At 40.9% G+C, this 26,132-nt stretch overlaps 1 protein-coding gene across 1 annotated transcript in view; it reads right to left on the reverse strand.

Annotated features, from left to right (window-relative positions):
• The window catches only part of gna12a (guanine nucleotide binding protein (G protein) alpha 12a), a 71,337-nt gene that overhangs the window by 35,244 nt on the left and 9,961 nt on the right, over positions 1-26,132 (reverse strand). The window contains 1 exon segment of the mRNA XM_052020889.1: positions 11,611-11,826. Within this exon segment, the coding sequence (XP_051876849.1) occupies positions 11,611-11,826 (216 nt within the window).

Raw genomic sequence — 26,132 nt, forward strand, 5'->3', positions numbered from 1 at the left:
GCAATAACAGTGTGACTGGTTTATTTAAAAAGGTCAGTTACTTCCAGGCTTCCTTGCTATTTCAGTCAAAGCAAATCTTCAAACAAGATGGTACCTGAAACCAGAGAATAGGTCATTTACAAATCTATTCATAATCTAAGTGTGGCCATGCTGGAAAATTAATTAGAAAACATACTGTAGATGCAGGAAATGCAACAGGGAAACAGAAATACTTAGCAAGTCAAAGGCTGAGAGAGGAATAGTTAATACATCAGATCTATGACTATTTATCTAAACTTGTAAAGCGTTAAAAGAAAAATTAAACCATGCATAGGAAGTTGGGTGGGGGTGGGGAAAGAGGAGTGAATGGAGAGGCAAAAGGCAGTACTAAGTTGGACAATTGAAGAAGTTAAAAGATGGGTGATAGCACAAGATATCAATAGCCTACAGGGACTACAAATGCATCATAGTTAATCTGCAAGAATTAAGGAATAGTGAAAAATCTGGAATAAAATGTTAGAAATGGGCCGAAGAGCATCTACTTTAATGCGAGAAGTATCAGGAACAAGGATGATGAACTTAGAGGATGGGTAAGTACATGGAAATACGACATTGTGGCCATTACAGAGACTTGGCTGTCACAAGGGCAGGAATGGCTGCTGAATATTCTGGGGTTTAGATGTTTCAAAAGGGACAGGGACGGAGGAAAAAAAAGAGGTGGGGGATTGGCTTTGTTGATCAGGAATAGTGTCACAGCTGCAGAAAGGGAGGATGTCCTGGAAGGTTCGTCTACTGAATCAATGTGGGTGGAAGTCAGAAACAGAAAGGGAGTGATCACTCTATTGGAAGTATTCTACGGACACCCCCCCCCCCCACCCCCCCACCCCCCCACCCCCCCATAGCAGCAGAGACACTGAGGAGCAGATTGGGAGGCAGATTTTGGAGAAGTGCAAAAATAACAGGGTTATCATCATGGGTGATTTCAATTTCCCTAACATTGATTGGCACCTCCTTAGTGTAGTGTAAAGGGGCTAGATGGGGCAAAGTTTGTTAGGTGTGTCTAGGAAGGATTCCTGACACAGTATGTGGACAGGCCGACTAGAGGAGAGGCCATACTGGACCAGGTACTAGGCAATGTGCCTGATCAAGTTTCAGATCTCTCAGTGAGAGAGCATTTTGGGGACAGTGACCATAACTCCTTGACCTTTCCCATATCTTCTGCTCCTATCCCTCTCCAAGGCTATGGTAAAGTATTTAATTGGGGGAGGGGGAATTATGATGCTATTAGACAGAAACTTGGGAGCATAAATTGGGAACAGATGTTCTTGGGGAAGTGCACAACGGAAATGTGGAGGTTGTTTAGGGAGTACTTGCATGGCGTTCTGGATAGGTTTGTCCCATTGAGGCAGGGTAAGGATGGTAGAGTGAAGGAACCATGGTCGACAAGAGATGCAGAATATCTTGTCAAGAGGAAGAAAGAAGCTTAGAAAGCAAGGATCAGCCAGGGCTCTGGAGAGTTACAAGGTAGCCAGGAGCAAGCTTAAGAATGGAGTTGAGAGCTAGAAGGGGGCATGAGAAGGCCTTGGCGAGTAGAATTAAGGAAAACCCCAAGGCGCTCTACACGTATGTGAAGACTAGGAGGATGACTAGAGTGAGGGTAGGACCGATCAAGGATAAAAGAGGAAACGTGTGCCTGGAGTCGGAAGAGGTAGGGGAGGTCCTTAATGAATACTTTGCTTCAGTATTCACCAATGAGAGAGACCTTGACGTTTGAGAGGATGGCGTACAACAGGCTGATATGCTAGGGCATGTTGATGTGAGGAGAAAAAAAAAAGACGACATGCTGGAACTTTTGAAAAACATTAGGATAGATAAATTACTGGGTCCCGAAGAGATATATCCAAGGTTATAACGGGAAGCGAAGGAAGAGATTGCTGTGCCTTTGGCAATGATCTTTGTGTCCTCACTGGCCACAGGACTAGTGCCAGATGATTGGAGGGTAAGCAAATGTTGTTCCCATGTTCAAAAAAGGGAGTGTGGATAACCCTGGGAATTATAGGCCAGTGAGTCTTATTTCAGTGGTGGGCAAATTACAGGAGAAGATTCTTAGAGACAGAATTTATGGGCATTTGGAGAAGCATAGGTTGATTAGGGACAGTCAGCACGGCTTTGTGAGGGACAGGTCGCGTCTTACGAGCCTGATTGAATTCTTTGAGGATGTGACATAGCACATTGATGCAGAGGATGTGGTGTACATGGATTCAAAATTGGCTCACCAGAGGGTGGTTGTAAATGGAGAGTATTTTGCCTGGAGGTCGGTGACCAGTGGTGTTCCGCAGGGATCTGTTCTGGGACCCCTGCTCTTTGTGATTTTTATAAATGACTTGGATGAGGATGTGGAAGGATGGGTTAGTAAGTTTGCAGATAACAGGAAGGTTGGTGGTGTCGTGGATAGTGCCGAAGGTTGCTGTAGGTTACAACAGCAGATTGATCAGGTGCAGAGCTGGACTGAGAAGTGGCAGATGGAGTTCAACCCAGAAAAGTGTGAAGTGACACATTTTAGAAGATAGAATTTGAAGGCAGAATACAAGGTTAATGGCAGGATTCTTAGCAGTGGGGTCCACATCCATAGCTCCCTCAAGGTTGCCATGCAGGTTGATAGGGTTATTAAGGCAGCCTATGGTGTGTTGGCCTCCATTTGTCAGGGTATTGAGTTCAAGAGCCGCGAGGTAACATTGCAGCTCTATAGAACTCTGGTTAGACCACACTTGCAGTATTGTGTTCAGTTCTGGTCACCTCATTATAGGAAGGATGTGGAAGCTTTAGAGAGGGGGCAGAGGAGATTTACCAGGATGCTGCCTGGATTGGAGAGCATGTCTTATGAGGATAGGGTGAGTGAGCTAGGGCTTTTCTCTTTGAAGCAAAGGAGGATGAGAGGCAACTTGATAGAGGTGTACAAGATGATACAAGGCATAAATCGAGTGGACAGTCACAGATTTTTTCCCAGGATGAAAATGGCTCACTTGAGGGGGCATAATTTTAAGATGATTGGAGGAAGGAGGAAGGTGTGGTTGGGGGGGGGGGGGGGGGGGGGGGGTCAGAGGCAAGTTTTTTTTTAAAAACACTATGGTGGGTGTGTGGAATGCACCGCCAGCAGAGGTGGTGGAGGCAGATACATTAGGGACATTTAAGAGACTCTTAGATAGCCACATGAATGATAGAGAAATGGAAGGCAATGTGGGAGGGAGGGAAGGGTTGGGTAGGTCTTAGAGCAGGATAAAATGTCGGCACAACATCGTGGGCCGAAGGGCCTGTTCTGTGCTGTATTGTTCTATGTTCATTCTACACAATTGTGCCTGGAAGTCTGTAATGTGATGCAGGTGTTCCTTAAGCCTGCTTTATGCTTTGTTGAATGTAAATGGAGAAGCAAGGTGGAGAAAATTATTAGAATGTGCTAATGAATTTTCAAATAAATAACTTTGGTTGAGATGAAGAAAACCTTTAGTTTTAAGGCAATAATGATTCATGCATTTAAAAAGTACTACCATGCTGCTGCAGCTTGCAGACATTGTGGCATTTAATGATAACCAGGAAGTAGAACTATAGACAATTACTACACATTAAAATTAACGTTCACCATTCTAATGTGCAAAATGCAGGTACTGAGGAACCACAAATGCAAGGATGTTGGTATTTTAAGGTTCCAACATTAGAAAGTGTTCATTCTTGAATAATTGCAAACTGGAGCTTAATTGGGATTCTACCTGCGTGAAAGGATTGAGTGTCAGCCAACAAGCGACTGTATCTAAACCAGTCATACAAATTAGAGAGAAAGCAAGCCCAAGAAATGCTAATCTTAATCTTTCTCTGCATGCACTGAAATTATGACAATTCTTTATTGTAGCAGAATTTCATTCCAAATACAGCTGCAACAGTAGGTCATGTTATACAAAACACTTAAACAGTGATTAGGAATAGTTAGCCAGCATCATGTTCAGATATTATTACCCAACTAAAATACTGCTTATAAAAACTATACCCAAAAAGCCACAAATCAGAGGCCCTGGGAACTGGAATATATTTTTAAACAACTTATTTTCCAGGATTTTAGCACTACAAGGCCACATTTATTGCCCTTCCCTAAATGCCTTTGAGAAGGTGCTGGTGAGCCACCTTCATGAACATTTGTACTCCTAGTGCATGAATACCCACAATGCATTCACAGAGGGGGCCAGGATTCAGAAATATAATTATCTTTTGTTGCTTGGTCTAAATCAGTAATATTTGAGATAGGGAGGTATTCCCATGTATCTTGGTGGTAGGGGCTGCAGGTTTAGAAAAAGTGTTGTTGGAGTGGCCTCAGTGAGTAACTGCAGAGCATTTTGTGGATGATACATACAGTAATCACTGTGCATTAGTGGTGGAGGAAATGAATGCTTGGGATAATGGATGGGGAACCAATCAAGCAGGTCACTTTATTCTGGTAGGTAGTACTTTCAGTGTTGTTGGAGGTGCATTTGTCCGGGCAAGTGAAGAGTGTTTCATATCAGGAAATGAGTCACTCAGGACACTAGACCTCTGACCAGCTCTTGTAGCCATTGTATGCATGTGGCTGGTCCAGTTGGGCTTCTGGTCAAAGGCAATCCCTGCCTCCACCAACACCAACCTACCCACCACAGCACTCCCCCAAAAGGGATGTCCACAGTGGGAAATTCAATTATGGGAGTGCCGTTTAATGTCAAGGGTAAATGTTCGGACTCTCTTATTCAAGATGGCCATTATCTGTCACTTTTGTGATACAAATGCAACATTATTTTTCTGCCCCTAGCTCTTGCTGCCTGAAGACATTGACTTAAATATTGTGCAGTCAACAAATATACCCACTTGACCTTATGACAGTAGAAGGTCATTGATGAAGCAGCAGAAGATAGCTGGGTTTAAGAGACTTCCCTCAGGAATTCCTGCAGTGATATTCTTAGTCTGGAATAATTGATTTCCGATTATTACAATCATCTTTGTTTGAGATGCGACTTCAACTATGAGCACATTTTTCCCATCAATGCCCATTGCCTTTAATTTTACTAAGGTTTGTTGATACCACACTATCAAATGCTGCCCTGATGTCAAGAGCATCCCACTTCTGAGAATTCAGCGCTTTGGTTCACTCCTGCAACATGGGTCTGAACAAAACCCAAAATGGATATTGATGAGGTTCCCACCATTATTTTGACAGTGTAGACAGACCAGGCAGCAGTAGCCTGGATCTGCATTGCCGTTTGTAAACTGGACACACTTGGACAATATTTCATATCACGTTGATACCAGTGTGGTAACTATACTTGAGCAGTTTGGCTAGAGATGTGGTTGGGTTTAGACTACGTATCAGCAATACCAACCAGGAGACCCATTGTGTTAGCTGTATCCAGTGCTTTCAGTCATTAATTGATACCATGTGGAAGAATCACATTGGCTGAAGATTGGCTTCTAAAATGGTGTGGCTTCTAAAATGGTGGGGATCTCAGGAGGAAACCAAAGTGAATCATCCATTCAGCAGTTCTGACTAAATAAGATTGAAATCTTACTCAAACTCTCAATCTCAAGGTCATAATAAAGTCTCAAGAAGTCTCAAATTAAAATCCTCAAGAAACAAAATGGTACGTAAAATAGCTGAACCCAGTATGTTGTATCCATTTTAATATACATAAGGTTCATATGAAGGATTTTGAATAAAGTTCTAATCCCATCTTGAAAAATATTTGTAACTTATGGGCTAGCATAAGAAAATTAAATAAACTATGACTGCAAAAACCCTTCCTAATACCATCTAAGGAAGGAAATCTACCTCCTCTGCACCAACTGGTGTTGACTGTTAAAACTGTCAGTGCAAATGAGGATGGACAATAAAAAGGGATACATACCAGGTACCAATAATTTGAAAAATCAACCCAATAACAATTTGAGTGAACATTCAGGTTGAGCTAAAGAAAAACAGAAGGATGTGCTGGAAACCCTAGGAAAAAAAAACATGACAGCCATTTTCTTAAAACACCCTCCTGAGATTTTCCAGATTTATATTCACAAAGGTTACTTCCTCATCCAAAACTTACAAGGAAGATGAGAAGGAGAAGACCAGATGGTCCATCAAGAGAGATTCCCTCTTCATTTCCTTCACTCCAACAAACCATGTAATTTCCTAGGAGCCAAAAAAAACCATTCCTATTGTCCCGAACCAGTCCAAGAAATTCATTTGAACCCAAAAATCATGAGAACAAGTTTCAGAGGAGCACAGTGACCCCAAGACTGATCAGTATCCCACCCGACCTTTGAACACTATTATATCAGCCTCAAGCAAAAACTGGTCCATTTCACTTCACAGACACATAGCTTACTCCCAGCTGTCTGGACACAGTGCTCCAGCCAGAAGGTTGGAGTTCACCATCCACAGCATGGACCGGACAGTGGCATCAGGTAAAGGCAGAGGCGACGGCATTTGCTTCATGATTAACTCATCATGGTGCACAGATGTGGCGGTTTTGTCACAGTCCTGCTCCCTAGAACTGGAACATCTGGTGGTCAAGTGTCATCTGTTTTATCTGCCGAGGGAGTTCTCTGCCATCATCCTGGTACGATGTACATTCCACCCCTGGCAAATGTCAAGCTGCCATTGGAGGACCTGAGCACCGTGATCAACAGTCATGAGACAACGCACCCTGATGCCTTCCCGATCATCATGGGGGTCTTCAACCAGGCCAGCTTGAAGAAGTCTCTGACAAACTACCACTAACATGTCACCCACAGAACCAACACACTTGATCACTGCTACACTACCAAGAATGCTTACTGTGCCATCCCACGCCCCCACTTTGGCAAGTCCGATCACCCGGCTGTACTCCTACTCCCAACATGTAGGCAGAGACTGAAGACCACAGCACCAGTGGTGAGGACTGCAAAAGGTATGGTCAAGGGAGGTGGAGGAGCATTTACAAGACTGCTTTGAATCAGTGGACTGGACCATATTCAGGGATTCATCTTTGGATTGGAATAAATATGCCATGGCCTTCACCGACTTTATCAAGACCTGCACGGATGAGTGTGTGCATTAAGAACATGCTGAATTTTCCCAAACCAGAGACCCTGGATGAACCAGGAGATTCACAGCCTGCTGAGGGCTAGATCTGTGGCGTTCAAGACTGGCAATCCAGAACCTTACAAGCAGCCCAGGTACAACTTACGGAAGGCCATTGTGAGAGTGAAAAGGCAATACCATATGAAGTTAGAGACACAATCAGATGCATGACAGCTGTGGCAGGGTTTGCATTCCATTACTTCCTACAAGGCCTAACCTAACAGCATAAATGGCAGTGAGGCTTCACTCCCTGATGAGCTCAATGACTTTCATGCATGCTTTGAAACTGAGAATAACACTGCACCTGTACGAATCCCCACAGTATCTGGGGACCTGCTGATCTGTCTCGGAGGGTGACGTCAGAACATCCTTCAAGAGGGCGAACCCTTGCAAGGCCTTGGCCCCCGACAGTGTAACTTGCAGGGTACTGAAAATCTGTGCTGACCAACTGGCTGGAGTGTTCAAGGACATCTTCAACCTCTCACTGCTACAGTTGAAGGTTCCCGCCTGCTTCAAAAATGTCATCAGTCATACCGGTGCCCAAGACGAGCAGGGCAAGCTGCCTCAATGACTGACTATCACCTGGTAGCACTCACATCTACTGTGATGAAGTGCTTTGAGAGGTTGGTCATGGCTATAATCAACTCCTGCCTGAGCAAGGACCTGGACCCCCTGCAATTTGCCTACCATAACAGGTCTACAGTGGACGCAATCTCAATGGTTCTCTACTTGGCTTTGGAGCACCTAGAAAACAGCAAACCATACGTCAGGCTGCTGTTTATTGGTCACAGCTCAGCATTCAACACCCTCATCCCCACAGTACTAATCAACAAGTTTCAAAATGTGGGCCTCTGTACCTCCCTCTGCAACTGCATCTTTGACTTCTTTAATGGGAGACCACAGTCAATGCAGATCAGTAGTAATATCTCCATCTCACTGACAATCAACAGGCACAGCTCAAGGATGCGTGCTTAGCCTACTGCTCTACTCTCTCTACACTCATGATTGCGTGGCTAAGCACAGTTCAAATGCCATCTATTAATCTGCCGATGACACTACTGTTGTTGGCAGAATCTCAGATGGCGATAAGGAGGCGTACAGGAGTGAGATAGATCGGCTAGTTGAGTGGTGTCACAATAACAACCTTGCACTCAATGTCAGCAAGACCAAGGAGTTGATGGTGGACCTCAGGAAGGGGAAGTCAGGAGAACACACACCAGTCCTCAATGAGGGGTCAGCAGTGGAAAGGGTGAGCAGCTTCAAGTTCCTGGGCGTCAATATCTCAGAGGATCTCTCTTGGGCCCAACACATTGATGCAATCATGAAGGCGGCACACCAGCAGCTCTACTTCATTAGGAATTTGAGATTTGGTATGTCACCAAAGAATCTTGCAAATTTCTGCAGATATACGGTAGACAGCATTCTGACTGGTTGCATCACTGCCTGGTATGGAGGCTCCAATGTGTAGGGTTGAAAAAGAGGCTGCAGAGGGTTGTAGACTCAGCCTGCTCCATCATGGGCACAACCCTCCACACCACCATAGAACAATACAGCACAATACAGGCCCTTCGGCCCAACATGTTCTGCCAACCTTTAAACCACACCTAAGACTATCTAACCCCTCCCTCCCACATATCCCCCTATTTTAAATTCCTCCATATGCTTATCTAATAATCTCTTGAACTTGACCAATGTATCAGCCTCCACCACCACCCCAGGCAGCGCATTCCATGCACCAACCACTCTCTGGGTGAAAAACCTCCCTCTGATATCTCCCTTGAACTTGCCACCCATTACATAAAGCTATGCCCTCTTGTATTGAGCATTGGCGTCCTGGGAAAGAGCCGCTGGCTGTCCACTCTATCTATTCCTTCTAATATTTTGTATACCTCTATCATGTCTCCCCTCATCCTCCTTCTCTCCAACGAGTAGAGCCCCAGCTCCCTTAGTCTCTCCTCATAATCTACACTCTCCAATCGAGGCAGTATCCTGGTGAATCTCCTCTGCACCCTCTTCAAAGCTTCCACATCCTTCCTATAATGAGGCGACCAGAACGGGACACAGTACTCCAAGTGTGGCCTAACCAGAGTTTTGTAGAGCTGCATCATTACCTCACAGCTCTTAAACTCGATCCCACGACTTATGAAAGCTAACATCCCATAAGCTTTCTTAACTACCCTATCCACTGCCACACAGAACATCTTCAAGTGGCAGTGCCTCAAGAAGGCAGCATCCATCATTAAGGACCCTAACCACCCAGAACATTCCCCCTTCTCGTTACTACCATCGGGGAGGTGGTACAGGAGCCTGAAGACCCACACTCAACATTTCAGGAACAGTTTCTTCCCCTCTGCCATCAAATTTCTGAACAGTCCATGAACACTACCTCATTATTCCTCTGTTGTACTATTTATTTATTTTTGTAACTTACAGTAATTTATGTCTGTCTTGCATTGTACTGCTGCTGCAAAACAACAAATTTTACAACATGTCAGTGATAATAAACCTGATTCTGATTAGAGCAAAACCCAAGCCAGCAATGCATTCCAAAGTAAATCTTCTAAAAAGAAATACCACCTAATAACCAAACTAGCTAAACAGATGCCAAGTCACACAGAATATTAAGGAGGTGTTGCAACAAGATTAAGATTCCCCAAGAATAGCACCCAGATAACAGACAGAAAGTGGTGGTGAAGAGTAATGGACAAGTTTGGGCGCAAGATCATTTGAAGGGCTAATTTGAGGTTTGAGGCAACAGGGCGAGGCAAGTTCTTGGAGAAAAGGGACATTTTATTATGAGTAACAGCTTGTAAAACACTTCAAAATAATTAAATGGGAGAATTTGCATTGTCAGATTTCTGTAAGTCAAGTCATTTGTAACCTGAGGAGCCCCTGCATCTGGATGAGCACTTGAATTGCCAAAGGTACAGAAGACTATGGGCCAAGAAGTGGAAAAATAGGAATAGTATAGGTAGGTTGCTCTTGATAGTGGGCACAGAATCAGTAGGCTGAATGGTTTGTTTCTATGTTGTATGTCTAAGACTCTGAATCCCTGAAAAGTTGCAATGTATTTAGCAGAAAATGAAATCAATTTGGAGTCATTTTTGTGCTTCCATATTGCAGAAGGATTGTTCAAAACACTCCTGTTAACATAATTACACCTATGGTACTGCACTAAAGATAACAACTCTACATTGGGATGGGATTATGTAAAGAGGAATATTCTTCATTTTTCAAATATTGGTACTATTTCACAACAAAGGAGAAAATGTCATACAAAAAGTCGAAAGCTGTGTACCACAAGAACTTGCTCACTAGTTTTACATTGCTCATGTAGAATACCACTAAGCACCTGATTAAGCACAGCTTTACATGTACTGAAAACAATTTCTTCTTTATTTTTAAGAAAGGATCAATGGTCAGTTGTGATAGAGGATAAAACTCATCCCCCACAGAAGTTTAGTGTGGAACTTTACTGTGTCATGTGGTACTAAGCCAAACACAATCAGGAAGGTCCCAGGTTGAAAACCTGGTCTGTGCCAAGTTATAAATTAAGTCTCCTGCTTGCTGCAGTAGAACTGGCAAAAATCCCCACAGCCCATCAATGCCTCAACTTATGACAAGCCACAAGGAGGCATCCTTGGTGTGTGGGAAGCAACTTAGTCTAGACAGTTTCCCTTCCCTCTAAATGTATTAATAGAGAAGGCTTAGTGCAAGGGTCAGTGAAGACTTGGAATCTAACTTTGGTCCTCTGTCCAGGATCCAACATTCTAGAAGACCAAAGCAGAGTATTTGTACTTGGCATCATTCAATGCTACAGTCTATTATTCCTTCAGTACTGGCACTTCTGAATTCAAAAGGTTAAAATAAATCTTAACATAATCTTGAACTTATTACAGTGTTAACTAATTGTTTAAACTTAGCTAACCAAGAGACCAATAGCATTCGGCAACATCCACATGTGAAATGCACTTGATGGCATGATGAGAATATTCTGCTCCTCACCAGAATGCATTAACAAGTATAATAAAAGCATGGATAATTAAGAATAGAATTGGTAATTATCTATTAATGTAAAATAAACAAAGAGCTTATATATTTTTAAATAGACTAACACCTTCAGCTGCTTTTACTTTAGTGCACTGCTTTTCAGCAGCTCCCAGCATCACTCTCATGGCCTGCTACATCCCAAAGTTCACTGAAAGCAGTTCCATATAAACCCATTAACTTAGCCACCTTTAGCAAACCCAGAATGTCAATTTAAGGAAATCTAAGTAATGAGCCAGAAAAACATGTCAATAAATGGAAACAAAATAAGTTTAATGAAAGAATTGGTTTGACTTATCTGCCAGTTGATAAACTTTTTTAAAAAATGGGGACACTGGAAGACATTTAATCCAAAACCTTAAAATGGGTAAGTATGTATAAAAGTTGGTCAACTACATCTCTGTCCCCCAAATATCAAATCATCTTCAATGCATTTATCACATTAGGATCTGTCTTACCAGTTGAAACTCTCGTCTTCTGTTGTATGCCTCCTGGATTCCCGAATCTTGCCAGAGGGCTCTCAGTGCTGGCACATACAATTGAAATGTGGCTGGTTCTACTGGCATTCCACATTTGTTTTCAAATGCCATTACAAACATTCCATGCTTCTCATTTTCAGTATTTTCCCAAGGAATGCCCAGCTTGTTCCTTGCATCCACTAAGACCTTCATACCCTGAAAAGGACAGGAATAAAAAAAAGGATCATTATTGTGCCACGATTTGAGATGTTTATATTATTTTCACCTCCACATTGCTTTTTGATTTAAAATCATGACTAGAATGTCAAGTTCCAAGACTTGGTCTTCATTTAACGCTGCGCCTTGAAAAGATCATTGAAAACTGATGGTCAAACACTATCCTTAAATCCCATACAACACTGACCCATCGCCAAAAATATAAATCAGAATACAAGTGCCAATCAATGCAAAATTTGGCTTTTTAGACACTCCTGGTTAGCCTCCCATCATCTACCCTCCATAAAATACAGGCAATTTAAAATTCTGTTGCATACCCCAAATGTGTTCCAAGTCCTACTCTCCCTCACTTATGCACAAATCAACTTGCACAGCAAAGTCCATTATAAAACTTCTGCATGGCTTCTTCATGTTTGTAATCTCCTACAGCCTAAAACCTGCATACATTTCATTTCATGCTATGCCTTCAGTAGTAGCTAAAGGCATAGTGTGAAGAGAAATATATCGGCACAGTCGGACACATTAATGGAGCCAAATCCGTCTACTCACAGCCCAACCTACCTCCTCCTCCTACACTCAACTATTATACAGTATTTTGTCCATTACAAGCCCATTGCAGAATACCATTTCAGAAAATCATCCTTCTTCCAACTGATTATCACATCTATCCTTCTAAACCAACCCCACCAAATTTCCATTGAGGCCAGCCAAGACCTCCAGTTAAGCACCATTATTCAGATGCTCCACATCTGAAACATAACAGCTGCTTCCAAATTTGGTTAATTTTTATAACTTATGTTCAAGTCAGACTGCCTGCACACCAAACAATTTTGTCTACTGGCATATTTATAATTATAGGTTATGAGAAAGGGGAATCATTTTCTGTTTGGTTTTCTGAAAAAAAATAATCTGAAGAATTAAAACTCCCTAATGAAATATTAGAGTTCAGTAGTGGCACACCAGTTAAATAACCCAGAGGCCTGAACTAACTATCCAGAAGCCAGTGTTCAAATCCCAGCTGCGAAATACAAATTCAACTCATTATCTGGAATTTCAAGAAATGAAACAGGTGAACAATAAACAGACTGCTGCAAAAAACACAAACTTGTTCACTCAAGGGGAGGGGGGAAATTCTGCCATTCTTACTTGGGTCTGGTAACTCTTAAACCAAATAAACGTCGCTGATTCTTTAAAAAAAGATTCTCTTCTAAAATGCCTAGCAAACCAGTCAGTTAGTTGGAAATGGTCAATAAGTGCTGGCCTTGTCAGTGATGACATGTATTATGCAGTATCCCTCTTTGGCCAGAGTCCGGACCTACCATCAACCACCCATTTACACTAGGCCAACATTATCCCACATTCCCCACATCTCCCTCGAGATTCTACTGCTCACTTACGCACTAGGAGCGATTTACAGCGGTCAATTAACCTACCAACCTGCACAGCTTTGGAATATGGGAGGAAACCCACATAGTCACAGGGAGAAAAAGTGCAAATTCCAAATGGACAGCACCCAAAGTCAGGATCGAACCTGGGTCTCTGGTGCTGTGAGGCAGCAGCTCTACCAGCTGTGCCACCCATCATGTCATGAAATACACTTTCAAATTTTATGGTACACACACAATTTTGGTGAATCTGCATGAATAATTAATTGTTTCTGTCGCTTTACATTTGACTAGTGCTCAATCTCTTTTAAAAACTGGCTGCATACTATTAAAGTTTCCTTCTAAACAATGGTCAGCAGTCAGAAGATCAGTTGGAATCTGAAGGCTATTGACTTATTCCTGCATGGAGAAGATCCCCTTCTGAATTAACATTTTGTTTCATTTCTTTTACTTCAAGTAGATCAAGTTCATGTGACATTATTGTTGCTCAAAGTGGCTGGAAAAACAACTACAGATTTTGGTATATTCCTAAAACCAACTAGAACCACTGCCAGTTTGAGATGGTGGCTTGGATGGATGGATAGATGGAGGGTGAGAAAGGATGCAAAATGGACATTGCTTTATTTTATTTCACAGTCCTCATCTGCTGCCCTTTCAAACAAAAACACAAACAGCAGCAGTTCAATGGCTAGCTAAAATGGAAGTGCAGCAAAATGAAGTTCATAGGCAAGAAGATAAATTGTAGGAGAGGAAATCAACAGGGCCTAATGTGACCACTATTCTGCAAAAGATCTGCATTAACTAGGAATGTCTCCATCCCATTTCAGGCACTGTCTTGCTTCAGATTACCAAGAAAGTTATCATGTTATTGTTTTAGTGCAAAATAGGTTGAGAGCTTCAAGTTCCTGGGAGTGAACATCACCAGCAGCCTGTCCTGGTCAAATCACATAGATACCACAGCCAAGATGCACCACAGAAAGCATCTTATCTGGATGTATCACGGCTTGGTACGGCAACTGCTCTGCCCAGGACCGCAAGAAACTGCAGAGAGTTGTGGACACAGCCCAGCACATTACGGACACCAGCCTCCCTTCCTTGGACTCTGTCTTTACCTCTCATTGTCTTGGTGAAGTAGCCAGCATAATCAAAGACCCCACCCGAGACATTCTCTCCTCTCCCATCGGGTAGAAGATACAGGAGCCTGAGGGCATGTACCGCCAGACTTAAGGAGAGCTCTACCCCACTGTGATAAGACTATTGAACGGTTCCCTTATACGATGAGATGGACTATGACCTCACGATCTACCTTGTTGTGACCTTGCACCTTATTGCACTGCACTTTCTCTGTAGCTGTGACACTCTACTCTGTACTGTTACTGTTTTTACCTGTACTATATCAATGCACTCTGTACTAACCCAATGTAACTGCACTGTGTAATGGATTGACCTGTACAATTGGTATGCAAGACAAGTTTTTCCACTGTACCTCGGTACAAGTGACAATAATAAACCAATACCAATTTCTGCTTGCCAAGCAAGAATGTGAATGAATTCATCTTCAATAGTTCCAATACCATCTAGAAATAGGTTCAAGTGACCTGGGACAAAATACATTGCCAATGTCAAAATTGACAAAGGTTTGCCGCTGAACACCAGATCGCCGACCACCAGATCCCCAAATCTAAATTGCGGACACCAGAGTTTAGCAAGGTGTTTTCTCTGTAAAGAGAGTACTCTTCTTGCTCCTCTTATCCCCTTCCTTGTTTTCTCCAACACTGCATACCACCCACAAAAAACAAAACATTCTCAGTTGAAAGTATGGAAAATAAATTGTTTTCCAAGACTTAAGTGGTGTATGTTAGTGGATTACAATAATAGAATAGAGTAATAGAGGTGAATTCAACCTCTAGTCTTTTCTTCTACAGAAACTATCTTACTTCAACCCACATTCACCCTACCACCAAAAGGGAAATAACCAGGAATTTAATAATGCTATAGTGTTACAATGTGCGAATACCTTTGCAACTGCCAAGAAAGCATGCCTTATAAAATTGTATGGAGTCAGATGGAAAAGCTGAGCTAGTAAATCTAGAACAGAACGAAGAGGTTGGAAATTCAAATGAAACAGTTGTTTTCTTCCCCCCCCCCCAATCAGCATTTGTTAAAAATGTACGAGTCAGAATTATAACACTTTATTCTGCACTCTGTTATTGTTTTACCTTGTACTATCTCAATGCACTGTGGAATGAATTGATCTGTATGAACAGCATTCAAGACAAGTTTTTCACTGTGCCTTGGTGCAAGTGACAATAATAAGCCAATTCCAATGGGAAGTAAAGCTGAATCACCAGGTGACTGACTATACAATTCAGTTACTGACACCACTTGGCTCAGCAAGTCAAGGTATAGTGTCAAACATTTAGAGAATCAAGCACAAGTGAGAGAAAAACATGGATGTCATTCTGTCCATATAAAACAATAAGGAAAATATTCAACAGGAAAAATTGATGTTCCTTATGTTCTACAGAATTTCTTCTGCTCATCTTAGCCAACATTGCTTTGAAGTGGACTTTTCAGTGATGGAATTGATTTCCAAATGAGGTCCACACACACCAGGTGCACAAAAAGGTGATGATCACAACTCTTCTTTGTAAATTTCTGCTGGAATTGGAGGAAGAGGGTTTTCTTTATGCCAGAGGTTGCAAAATCTGTATTTTTTTGTTTGTGGAGGAATGATCCTTATACAGCCTTGGAGAGACGGTGGGTGGAAAGAAATACCCAATGTGAAACATGGAGTAATTTCTGAAGGAGGCAGTCTGTGTCCCAGATTCTTCTTCACAGGTTTGTTCTTCTTTTCTCTGTGGTTAATTGCCAAAAGGCTACAATCAGTTGCAAAAATCTTTAATTTGTCCAGCTTAATAGGGCTGTACCCATATTCAATGTTTTTCTATCCAAATAAAGCCATACCTTCTTCCCTCCCAAACACTATTTCTAGAAACTTTGATTATTCTAATTTTCCCTTTTCCTCATCCAACAGCTGACATGGAAATAATGATCCATCACAACTTCTCTACTTTCTCTTCAATCAGCATAACTCTCCGTTTCCTTCTTCAAGTATTTCTCTAGCATCGGCAAAAATGGATCATATCAAACTTTCCACAAGGTGGCAAGTTCCACTTTTTCACCACTTTCTAGTAAAGCTTTTTTAAAAAAAAAGTTATTCTAAATAGGCTTCTTGATTATAAATCTCACACTGATGGCTTTACTTTATTCCCACTACAGACTAGAAACAATCTTTGTGCTTCTTCAAAGCATCATTTAAATTTTAAATTTTTTCTATAAGGTTACCCCTCAGCTTTCCATTTTGTGAATGAGGCACTGCCTGGTCATTTCATTTCATGATTGGCTCTGCTGTTCTGGTTGGAACTTTTTACCTCCTCTTCCCTAGTGCTTCTCTACAGGTTTCCTAAGCCTTCCAGAACCATACCCAGTACTCAGTTTTACTCCTCCAGAAATAAAGCCATTTTTAAAATTAACATTAATAGCTATCATCATGACCAAGTAATTTGTATATTTGTACTCCCAATCTGCTTTGATTACTTTATATTATTTCTCTCAGTATCATACAACCCTTTTCTTACAAAAATGTTTAATCCACATGTTGAAGTACATTTGCCAATTACATGGCTGTTATGCAAGTTTACATACATTGTGCATGTAACTTGCAATTTGTTGCTGTCCTCCTCAGTCTTGTCTATATTTGGTGTCATTTGTAAATTTAGTTGTGTTTGATTCCAAGATCAAAATTGTTAACATAAATTGTAAACAGTGGTACAAGCACTAACCCACATGAGGTTCTTACTTACCACTACTCTGAATAGTTACTCTTTACTCCTGCCCTTTGCTTTTTGCCTGCAGCTGGCTGGTTATTCCTCTGTTCCTTGTCCTGTGACCAACCACTCTAAACTTATTAGTGTATTGTGTGACATCTTGAAGGCTCTTTTGGAATTCTAGATAAATTATATCTATGTCACTAACTTCGGATTTGGCGCTCAGGCATGCTGAAGTCCATTTGCCAATTGCAAACCATTGGTTGAAATCACAGCTTTCTTGTCATCATGTATCAGATGTAATATGGAGATGAATTCCTGCAGGTAGCCAAAATTTGTGAAGGATGCTCCAAAGCCCTTTTAAAGCAATGAATTCAGAGACTTCTGAGAGATGAAAAAAATGCTGTAGACAAAGGTAATTGCTGCTCCCTGAAGTTGATAAATGAAGATCAAGTCTGTTGTGCCTCAAGATGAAAGGAATCCAGTTTGCAGTTTGGGGAGGACCCTGGTGATGATGATCAACTCATAACCAAAGCATTGACCCAATGGATCATACACTTAAGGTGCTCTATCAATCTGTCCTCACTGAACTCCTCTGACAACAAAAAAAGCCTTGAAGACCACAGAAAACATGGACAACTTCCCACATCTCAGAGATAGATGAAATTCACCATTGCTTTCAGTACGTTGGTCTTTACTTACTTAGGGAAAAGTGTGTTTGAAGATTCACACCTCAAATCTCGTAAAAAGATCATAGTTTACTAGGCAGCATTGATCCCGCTCCACCTGTAAACTTCTGAGACAAGGACTACTGACAGTAGGCGCCTAAGCATTGAGAGGGTTACCACTAATATCATCTCCCCAAATCCACTGGCCAGATAAGCAAATCATTGTTAGTACCCACTCACAGGCCAACTCAGATGGGAAGGCCACATAACTAACACAAGACTCCTGTAATAGACAATTCCAAGATGGAGATTTGATAATCTTTGGAATTATCTATCCCAGAGACCTGTGGAGGTGGAGATATTGAATACATCCAAAAATGGAGAATGACAAGCACTTGGGCTATAAAGAGAGTTGAGAAGTATGGGAAAAAGAGTGGGAAAGTGGTGCTGAGGCCAGTATTGGAGAACTTACAACCATATTGAATGGCAATAGGATTTGCCTACTCTTGCTTCTCAGGTTCTTCTGATCATCACAAAGACCATCTATTACCGTTTTTGGAGATATAACCAATCTCTATCCCTGCCAAGAAGTACTGATGCCACACATCTGTTTAATTCTCTTAGCAAAATAGTTAAAACAAGTACAATACTTAAAGATCAGCTCATCACCAGTCCACATCATCGTTCTGGAAATAGAAAAGGTTCAAAGCAACATGCAAGTTTTCTTCTTAAATAGAAGAGACAAAAATATCAAATTAGGTGGACTTGTTGTGGATAAACAGAAAAAAACATTAAAATTACAAACTTATTTGCTCATCCTAGTTACAGCTTATTGAACCGACAAAAGAAACACCAAACAGCTACACTCTAAATGTAAATGAGAGAGTAAATTTTACTCCATCTACCTGACCAATCAGCAATACCAACCAGTTGTTATTTCAGTTTCTACTGTGGTCATCTGTACAGCTATCTAGATCATCAGCAAGATTCCTCCATGGCTGTACATTCACTGAGTAAAATCTAACGGCAGAAATAACCATATAGCCTACGATTTGTAGAATTATTCATTTGCATATGCTGGTACTGCACAATCTACCGTGTGACATAGACATTTCTTTAAATGGATCAGCAAATTAAATGCTGGCAATCTAACTGAAATAAAAAGGGTCTGCTTCGAGCTCTGAAGAAGTGAGTTTAACTATGCCATTTTGCTGCCAATAATCCTCGGAGTATTATAGAAGACGAAAGAATGCCGACAACGTTAGCAAAGCTGAACATTTTATTTTAGATGCAGTTTATAAATGAAATCTGCTGCATTCTATTCAAGCTGTAAGCACAAAAAATAGTTATCATTAGGTAACATGTAGTCATCTGTGATCTACATTGCTCTTATGATTCATTGTACAGTATAAACAAACAAAACTAGAGATCATGGGCCGATTTTAACCACAGGAAGAGTGTAACTATTAAGCTCCCATTGTTTTTGGTGAAAAGCCAAGCCATTTAGAAGCCTGGACCCTAACTTTAATTCCTCCAGTAAGGTGCTCTTGCCAATAAACAAGCTTCCACACTGAACTGGAAAACTCTTGATGGTTTACAACTCAAGTACTCTATGAAATATACTACAAAAACTGCTCTGAAATGTTAAATTATTTGAGATTTTCAGTGGGGGTGGGGTTGAAAACAAAAACAAAAGTTAATCACCAGTATGATTGATGTCAATCATGCACATATATTGCTTTGCTCTCTGGAGCGAGTTTGTACTTTTTGAAATTGTACAAAAAATTTTCTTTTCTAATGTGTAGCCTTCCAGAAAGTAGCAAATTAGATCACTCTGGAGACCCAGGCTACAAGTCTAGAAATAAATTGCCAGAAAGAGCAATTGTTTATTCCCTCATCTCATTCTTCCTTCATACCTGCAGGAAAAGCATATTTATCCACTGTCCTCGATAAGCTATTACAATTCTCTTTCCACCAACATTTGGATATGGCAGTTCATATCACAGCAATCCTACATGAAAATAGAACACATTTCCCATGACCACTTTCTTTATTCTTTTGATAATGAGCTTAATGTCCAGACTTTCAGTTAATTACTCTGATTAATGGAAATAATTTTTTTATTTCATTAAGATTAGAGAGCTGATCAGTTTTGAAGAACTCCAATAGCTTGATTTTACCTTTTCTCTATTGAATGGCATCAGTTTCCTCAGTCTCACCTCAAAACTCTCAAATTCAGTAACATTAATTAGTAAAACCTTTTTAGCGCATTCAGGGAGAAAATCTGAGGACCATGGAAGACCACATTGTGATTAACTGTGGACAGCTTTATCAAATTCTAAGGTAAGCATAGAACAGTACAACATAGCAGAAGCCCTTCGGCCCACGATGTTGTGCTGACTCATATAAACCTTATCTACATTCAATCTATCCCCCTCTCTACTTCACTTCATAACCCCTTATTTTTCTTTCATCCATGTGCCTACCTAAGAGTCTCTTAAAGGACACCATCAGCCCCGACCACCACCCCAGCAATGCATTCCAGGCACCCACCACTGTGTTTAAAAAAAAATCTACCTCTGACATCTACATGTAAAACAAGGATTAAAAATGTTACCCAATTTTAGGACCTTGATACACAATTCAAAACAACATCAATTGCAAATGTCCCTCCTATTACAAAACATCAGCTTAAACCCAAATTATACTACTTTTTGACTATAGTTTACAGACTATAGCAAAAGGACACAATGGACTCCATTTTCAGATTTGCTGAGAAGATTCCTCAGGTTAAGTGGAAGCCTCAAGATCCACTTTTCCTGCCTTCCAATTTCAGCTCTTCCACAAATACAGAAAAAGGGAAAATAGAAATGACATTGTCCTGGCCATATATTTCTGCAAGCATTACTGTAAATTTAATTGCAGTAATCTAGTTTCTGCACTACTGGCCTGGTTTGTAAATTACTGGAAAACAGAGAGGTTATTCATTCATTAGTTTTAAAATCATTTGCACACGTTCAAAAATTGAACTGTAAATTAATGGGAAAGGAAACTGCAAAGCTCAAGCTTTTGTATCATTATCATACTAATCCTATGACACATACAACTATATAAAGCACCATGTATCCCTGCATGATCTGAAAAGATCACTTTTCTACAGGTTTTTTTTAAACTAATTTGCAGCTGCAGACTTTACTCATGTCAATTAGAAAATTGACGTCAAGAAAGCCATTGTAAACACATAGGGTTAGCTCATCTGGTTGCAAGCCTCCATTACAAGTTGTAGTTTATTAACCAGTTAAGTACACTGCAAATGTCACATGTCCTCACTTAAAGATAATTGGTTAAATGGTGAAAAACAAGACATTATAGAAAAGTTTAGAATAAACAAGTAGAAATCTGAGTAAAATTTGCTCTGGAACCAGTGACACTAAGTTTTGCGTTGGACATTATAAATGCATTCTCCTCTCTCTCATAGTACGCGTATATTGTCCGATAGGTCCCATATATTTTTATTTTCTACTGTTGTTCTTGGCAAATATGGGAGTGCTGAGAGTTGGGGGGAAAAAAGCTAGCTCTTCGATGAGTATCTGGCAAGTGGTTCAAGTCTACTCTATTTCAAACTAATATTAAACACCAGAGAAAAAAAACAGAACAAGTGGTAAGCTAATAAATATATAGAAAGGGAAAATAGCCAAATGTATAAAATAGTTAAGCAGTTCAATGAAGAGTGTAGGAGCGCATGCCAGGAGCAGCACCAGGCACACCTCAGAATGATGGTGTCAACCTGGTGAAGCTGTAAGACAGGACTATTTGCATGCCAAACAACATAAACAGCATGCAATAAATAGAGCCAAGTGATTCCCACATCCAACTGATCAGATCCAAGTTCTGTAGTCATAGAATCATACAGCAAGGAAACAGGCTCTTCAGCCAGATTTGTCCATGCTGACTGTGTTGCCCAGCAAGCTAGTCCCATCTGCCCCCTGCCACATCCAGTTGTGAATGGTAATGGACAATTAAACATCGCACTGGGAGACAGTGGCTCCACAAATACCCCTATTCTCAATAATGGGGGAACCCAGCACATTTGTAAAAGTGAAAGATGAAGTATTTGCAAGAATCTTCAGCCAGAGTGGATGATCCATCTCAACCTCCTCCAGTGGTCTGCAGCATGATACATGCTAGTCTTCTGATATCACATGGAGTGAGTCAAAACGGCTAAAGGCATCAGATACAGCAAAGACTATGGGCCCTGATGACATTCTGGCAATAGTACTGAAGACTTGTGCTCCAGAACTTGCCGCACCTTTTACCAAACTGTTCCATTTCAGGTACAAAACTGGCATTTGCCCAACATGGAAAATTGTACAGTTATGTCCAATCCACAAGCAAGACAATCCAACCCAGCCAATTACCACCCCATTAAACCTACTCTCAATGTAATGGAAGGGATAATCAAAATTGTTATCAAGCAGCAATTGCTTAGCAGCAACCTGTATACAAAAGCTCAGTTCTGCTAAAGTCACTCAGCTCCCAACCTTACAACCTTGGCCCTAACATGGACAAAAGAGCTGAATTCTAGAGATGAAATGAGGGTAAATGCCCTTGACGTCAAGGCAGCATTTGATCAAGTACAGCATCAAGGATTCCTGGCTAACCAATGTGAAATCAGGGGAAAAATCCTCTGCTGGTTAGAATCATACCCAGCACAAAAGAAGATGGTTGTGGTGGGTTGGAGGTCAGTTATCTCAGCCATGGGACATCTCTGAAGGAGTTCCTCAGGGTGGTGCCCTAGGCCCAACCAAATGACCTTCCCTCAAATCACAAGGTCAGAAATAGATGTTCACTGATGATTGCTATGTTCACCACCATTCACAATTCTTCAGAGAATGAAGCAGTCCACGTCAAAATGCAGCAAATCCTGGACAATATCCAGGCCTGGGCTGACACGTGGGAAGTAACATTTACGTCACACAAGTACTGGGCAATAACGATATCCAACAAGAGAAATCCCAGCTATCACCCAGACATTCAATGCCATTATGATCACTGAATCTCCCATTATCAATATCTGGGGGATACCACTGACCAAAAACTGAACTGGGAGTAGCCATACATGCAATGTGGCTACAAGAGCTGGTCAGAGGCAAGGAATCCTGCAGCAAGTAACTCACTTCTTAATTTCTCCAAAGCCTGTCCACAGGCTTAAGTCAGGAGTGTGATGAAATACTCTCCACTTGTCTGGAGGAGTGCAGCTTCAAACACACTAAAGAAGCTTGACAGCATAGAGGAGATAGCAACTTGTTGGATAGGCATCCCACTTACAACCATTCACTCACTCCATCACTGACGCACAGTAGCAGCAGTTTGCACCAATAAGAGGATACACTGCAGCAACTCACCAAGACTCCTTAGAAAGCACCTTCTAAACCCATGACCTCTAGCAGCTAGAAGGACAGCGCAGCAAAAGCATGAGAACACCAGCACCTGGAAGTTGCCCTCCAAGCCATACACCATCTCAACTTGGAAATATATCACCGTTCCTGCACCACTGGGTCAAAATCCTGGAATTCCCTCCCTAACAGGATTGTGGGTATGCCCATAACTCAAGAACTGTTGTGGTTCAAGGTGGCAGCTCATCACTACCTTCAAGGGCAATTAGGAAAGGGCAATTAAATGCTGGCTCTGCCTGCAAAGCCCACCTGACTGAATTTTTAAAAAAAGACTAACTTGGCTTTTCTCTTTGTTGGTTTGGATTAAAGATCTCAGACCTGAAACATCAACTGTTTCTCTTTCCAGATATGCTGCCTGCCCTGCTGAGTTCTTCCAGCATTTTCTTTCTATTATATATAAATATAACAAGTGCTCGGCCTCAGGTTAAGTTCAGGGAAACCCAAGCCCCAGGACCCAATTTTACATCCACGCAGACCTTCGACGTAAAGGGCACAGGATGTTGCACAGTCAAAGAACACACCTTGCAAAAGTCTTTTCTTTTGCACACTGCCATTAAGCGAGGAAATTGGTGGAAGAAATGTGATAAGGGGGTTATATTGGGAGGCATGGTGTGCAGAGCATCCAAAGGAGAATCAAGTAAATAAAAATTACATACAGAGACTTACCCTGGGCCTGTTCCAAAAACAGGTGGTCTGTGGCTGAGACCTAGTCAGGCAAATCCCCTTCAACCAGGTCTCACAAGCATTACAAAGACCATTTTCTTCCCAAGTGGCTCTTGGATGGCGCATCTTGGATGGCGCAGGCCATGATTTGTGAATGAAATTACTGAAGTGGCCCCTAGGCCTGCATTGCAAATCACTTGACCCCACTGTTGATGTCAAGGCTCCAAAGCACATTAGTCCACGAGAAACACAGAGAATCCAGAAAAATGAAGTTGAGTTGTGCAGATTGCAAAACCATAGCTCTCCATTCATGGGCAAGTATTTTTTTAATATAAATGTTAGACAAGCAAATGTTGGAAGTCAAATTTAAATGCCCTAGCACATGAATCTCATTAACATATGTATATCAAGCAACTAAGTTAAATAGCACAGCATATTATGGTTATGCTGTGAATTGGAGTACAAGACCAACAAGTGGTTTGGGGGAAATGACACCCAGACTGTACAAAGTTTTGAGCACCTTACCAAAGGAAGGATGCACTTATTTTTGATAATGTGACAACAATGGTTTATTAAACGACTTCCTGTAATGAAGAGAATGTCCTGTTATGAGGAAAAGTAGAATGGGCCTATTTTCTTAAGAATAAAAACAGAAAAGTGCTGCAAACAAAAAAAAATTAGGCAGCCATAGAAGAAAGAGAATTTTTTTTTCAGTTTAGACTTTTCATTGGATTTTGAACATTTACAGCATCTTCTGTTTGTATTTGACATTTCTAGCATCATCAGTATTTTAGTTCCATGATAACTGGAATTTACAGGAATAAATGTTAATCACTTTAAATGTCTAACATTCTGAGAAAACTTAACAGGGTAATTATGAGGGATCAATTCCTTGGTTGAAGAGAGTGTAGGTTCTATAGTATTAATCCAAAATGGCTGTCCATCCATTATCCATGTACTAAGGCTTGAAAATCTCTAGAATCCTCAACCAGGAGCGCTATAGACAATCATGAGTATATTCAAGCCCGATATTGATCAATTCTTGAACACCAGAGGCAGGATTGCAGGAAAGTAATCCAAGAGCTTTTTGAATGGTGGAGTCCAACTCAGAGGCTGTTTGGCCAACACTTCTTTAATATGCTTTAAAGTTCCACTCGATGCTTTAGAACAGCTAGACATTAGGACCCGGACACCTATGGTTTCTAAAAAGCCACAGTAACGTGCTGCTATCAATGACTTGTTGATTTAAGAAAGTATAATACTGTGGCACCAGCCAGTGGATTCTTCCTGTGATTGCATAGTTGTTTGGGGACACAAGTAAACTGACTTTAAAACATTGCTTGATATTTCAATATCATTAAGCAGCTCATGAATATCATACAAATTTTCCCACAAGATACGAAACATCCATGGTGCCAGAATTAGGCCAACCCAAATGTGATTCGCGGTGCAGATGGTCAACTGCCAAGATTTATTGCTGCTCCATTTTTATTTTGTTGCCAACCCAGTTAGTCATCCTACCCAAAATGCTCCACGTGAGTATATTTGCCTGCAATGTACATTATGAACTGATTGCTTCCTTTTTTTAAAATTAGCGGAAGGGGAGCATAAACAGGAAAGAAAAAGAACAAGTACCATTTGAGGGGCTAAGAGAATTACAGAGGAAAATGTTAGACATCTGCTCACATTATAATAATCACCTTCACAAGCAAATCCTAAAAGGTCACAGGTGTAGGAACATAGGTCCAGATTTTCTTCTGATCCTATTCTGCCAACTATTTTGGGAAAAAAAACAAACATTGCACTTTACTATTAACATGTAACAATGCTATACATTTTAGCCAAGAAAAAACTTTTCTTTGAAGTTACTTTGGGCAATGGTTTGTAAAACACCTTTGCAATAATTAGAACTTGTACTTAAATATTCCCTGTTCAAATTTAGATATAATCAGAACTACCCACTACATCTCAAAAAAGTGGCACAATCTTCTCAAAGATTGTACTTTGTACATAATGATTGTATTAATTTTGAGAAAGAAATGCAGTTTCAATTTGAATACATTAAGAAATCCAAGATCTGACTTTGGGGTTCTTTAATTATATTGACTTGTGACAGTTTTACAGAAGGAAGTGGCTATATTTGTAATTAATCAGTTGATATAACAGATTAGTAGTCAAAGTTTTAATTCCTGTTTCACCTTTTATGAAATAAAGATCCTGTTATTTTAACTGCTTCAAAAGAAAAGCACTGGTGGATGTTGCTCATAGACTATTAAAAAGGTA

This window comes from Pristis pectinata, chromosome 8 (genome assembly GCF_009764475.1).
Source record: "Pristis pectinata isolate sPriPec2 chromosome 8, sPriPec2.1.pri, whole genome shotgun sequence".
Lineage (NCBI taxonomy): Eukaryota > Metazoa > Chordata > Chondrichthyes > Rhinopristiformes > Pristidae > Pristis > Pristis pectinata.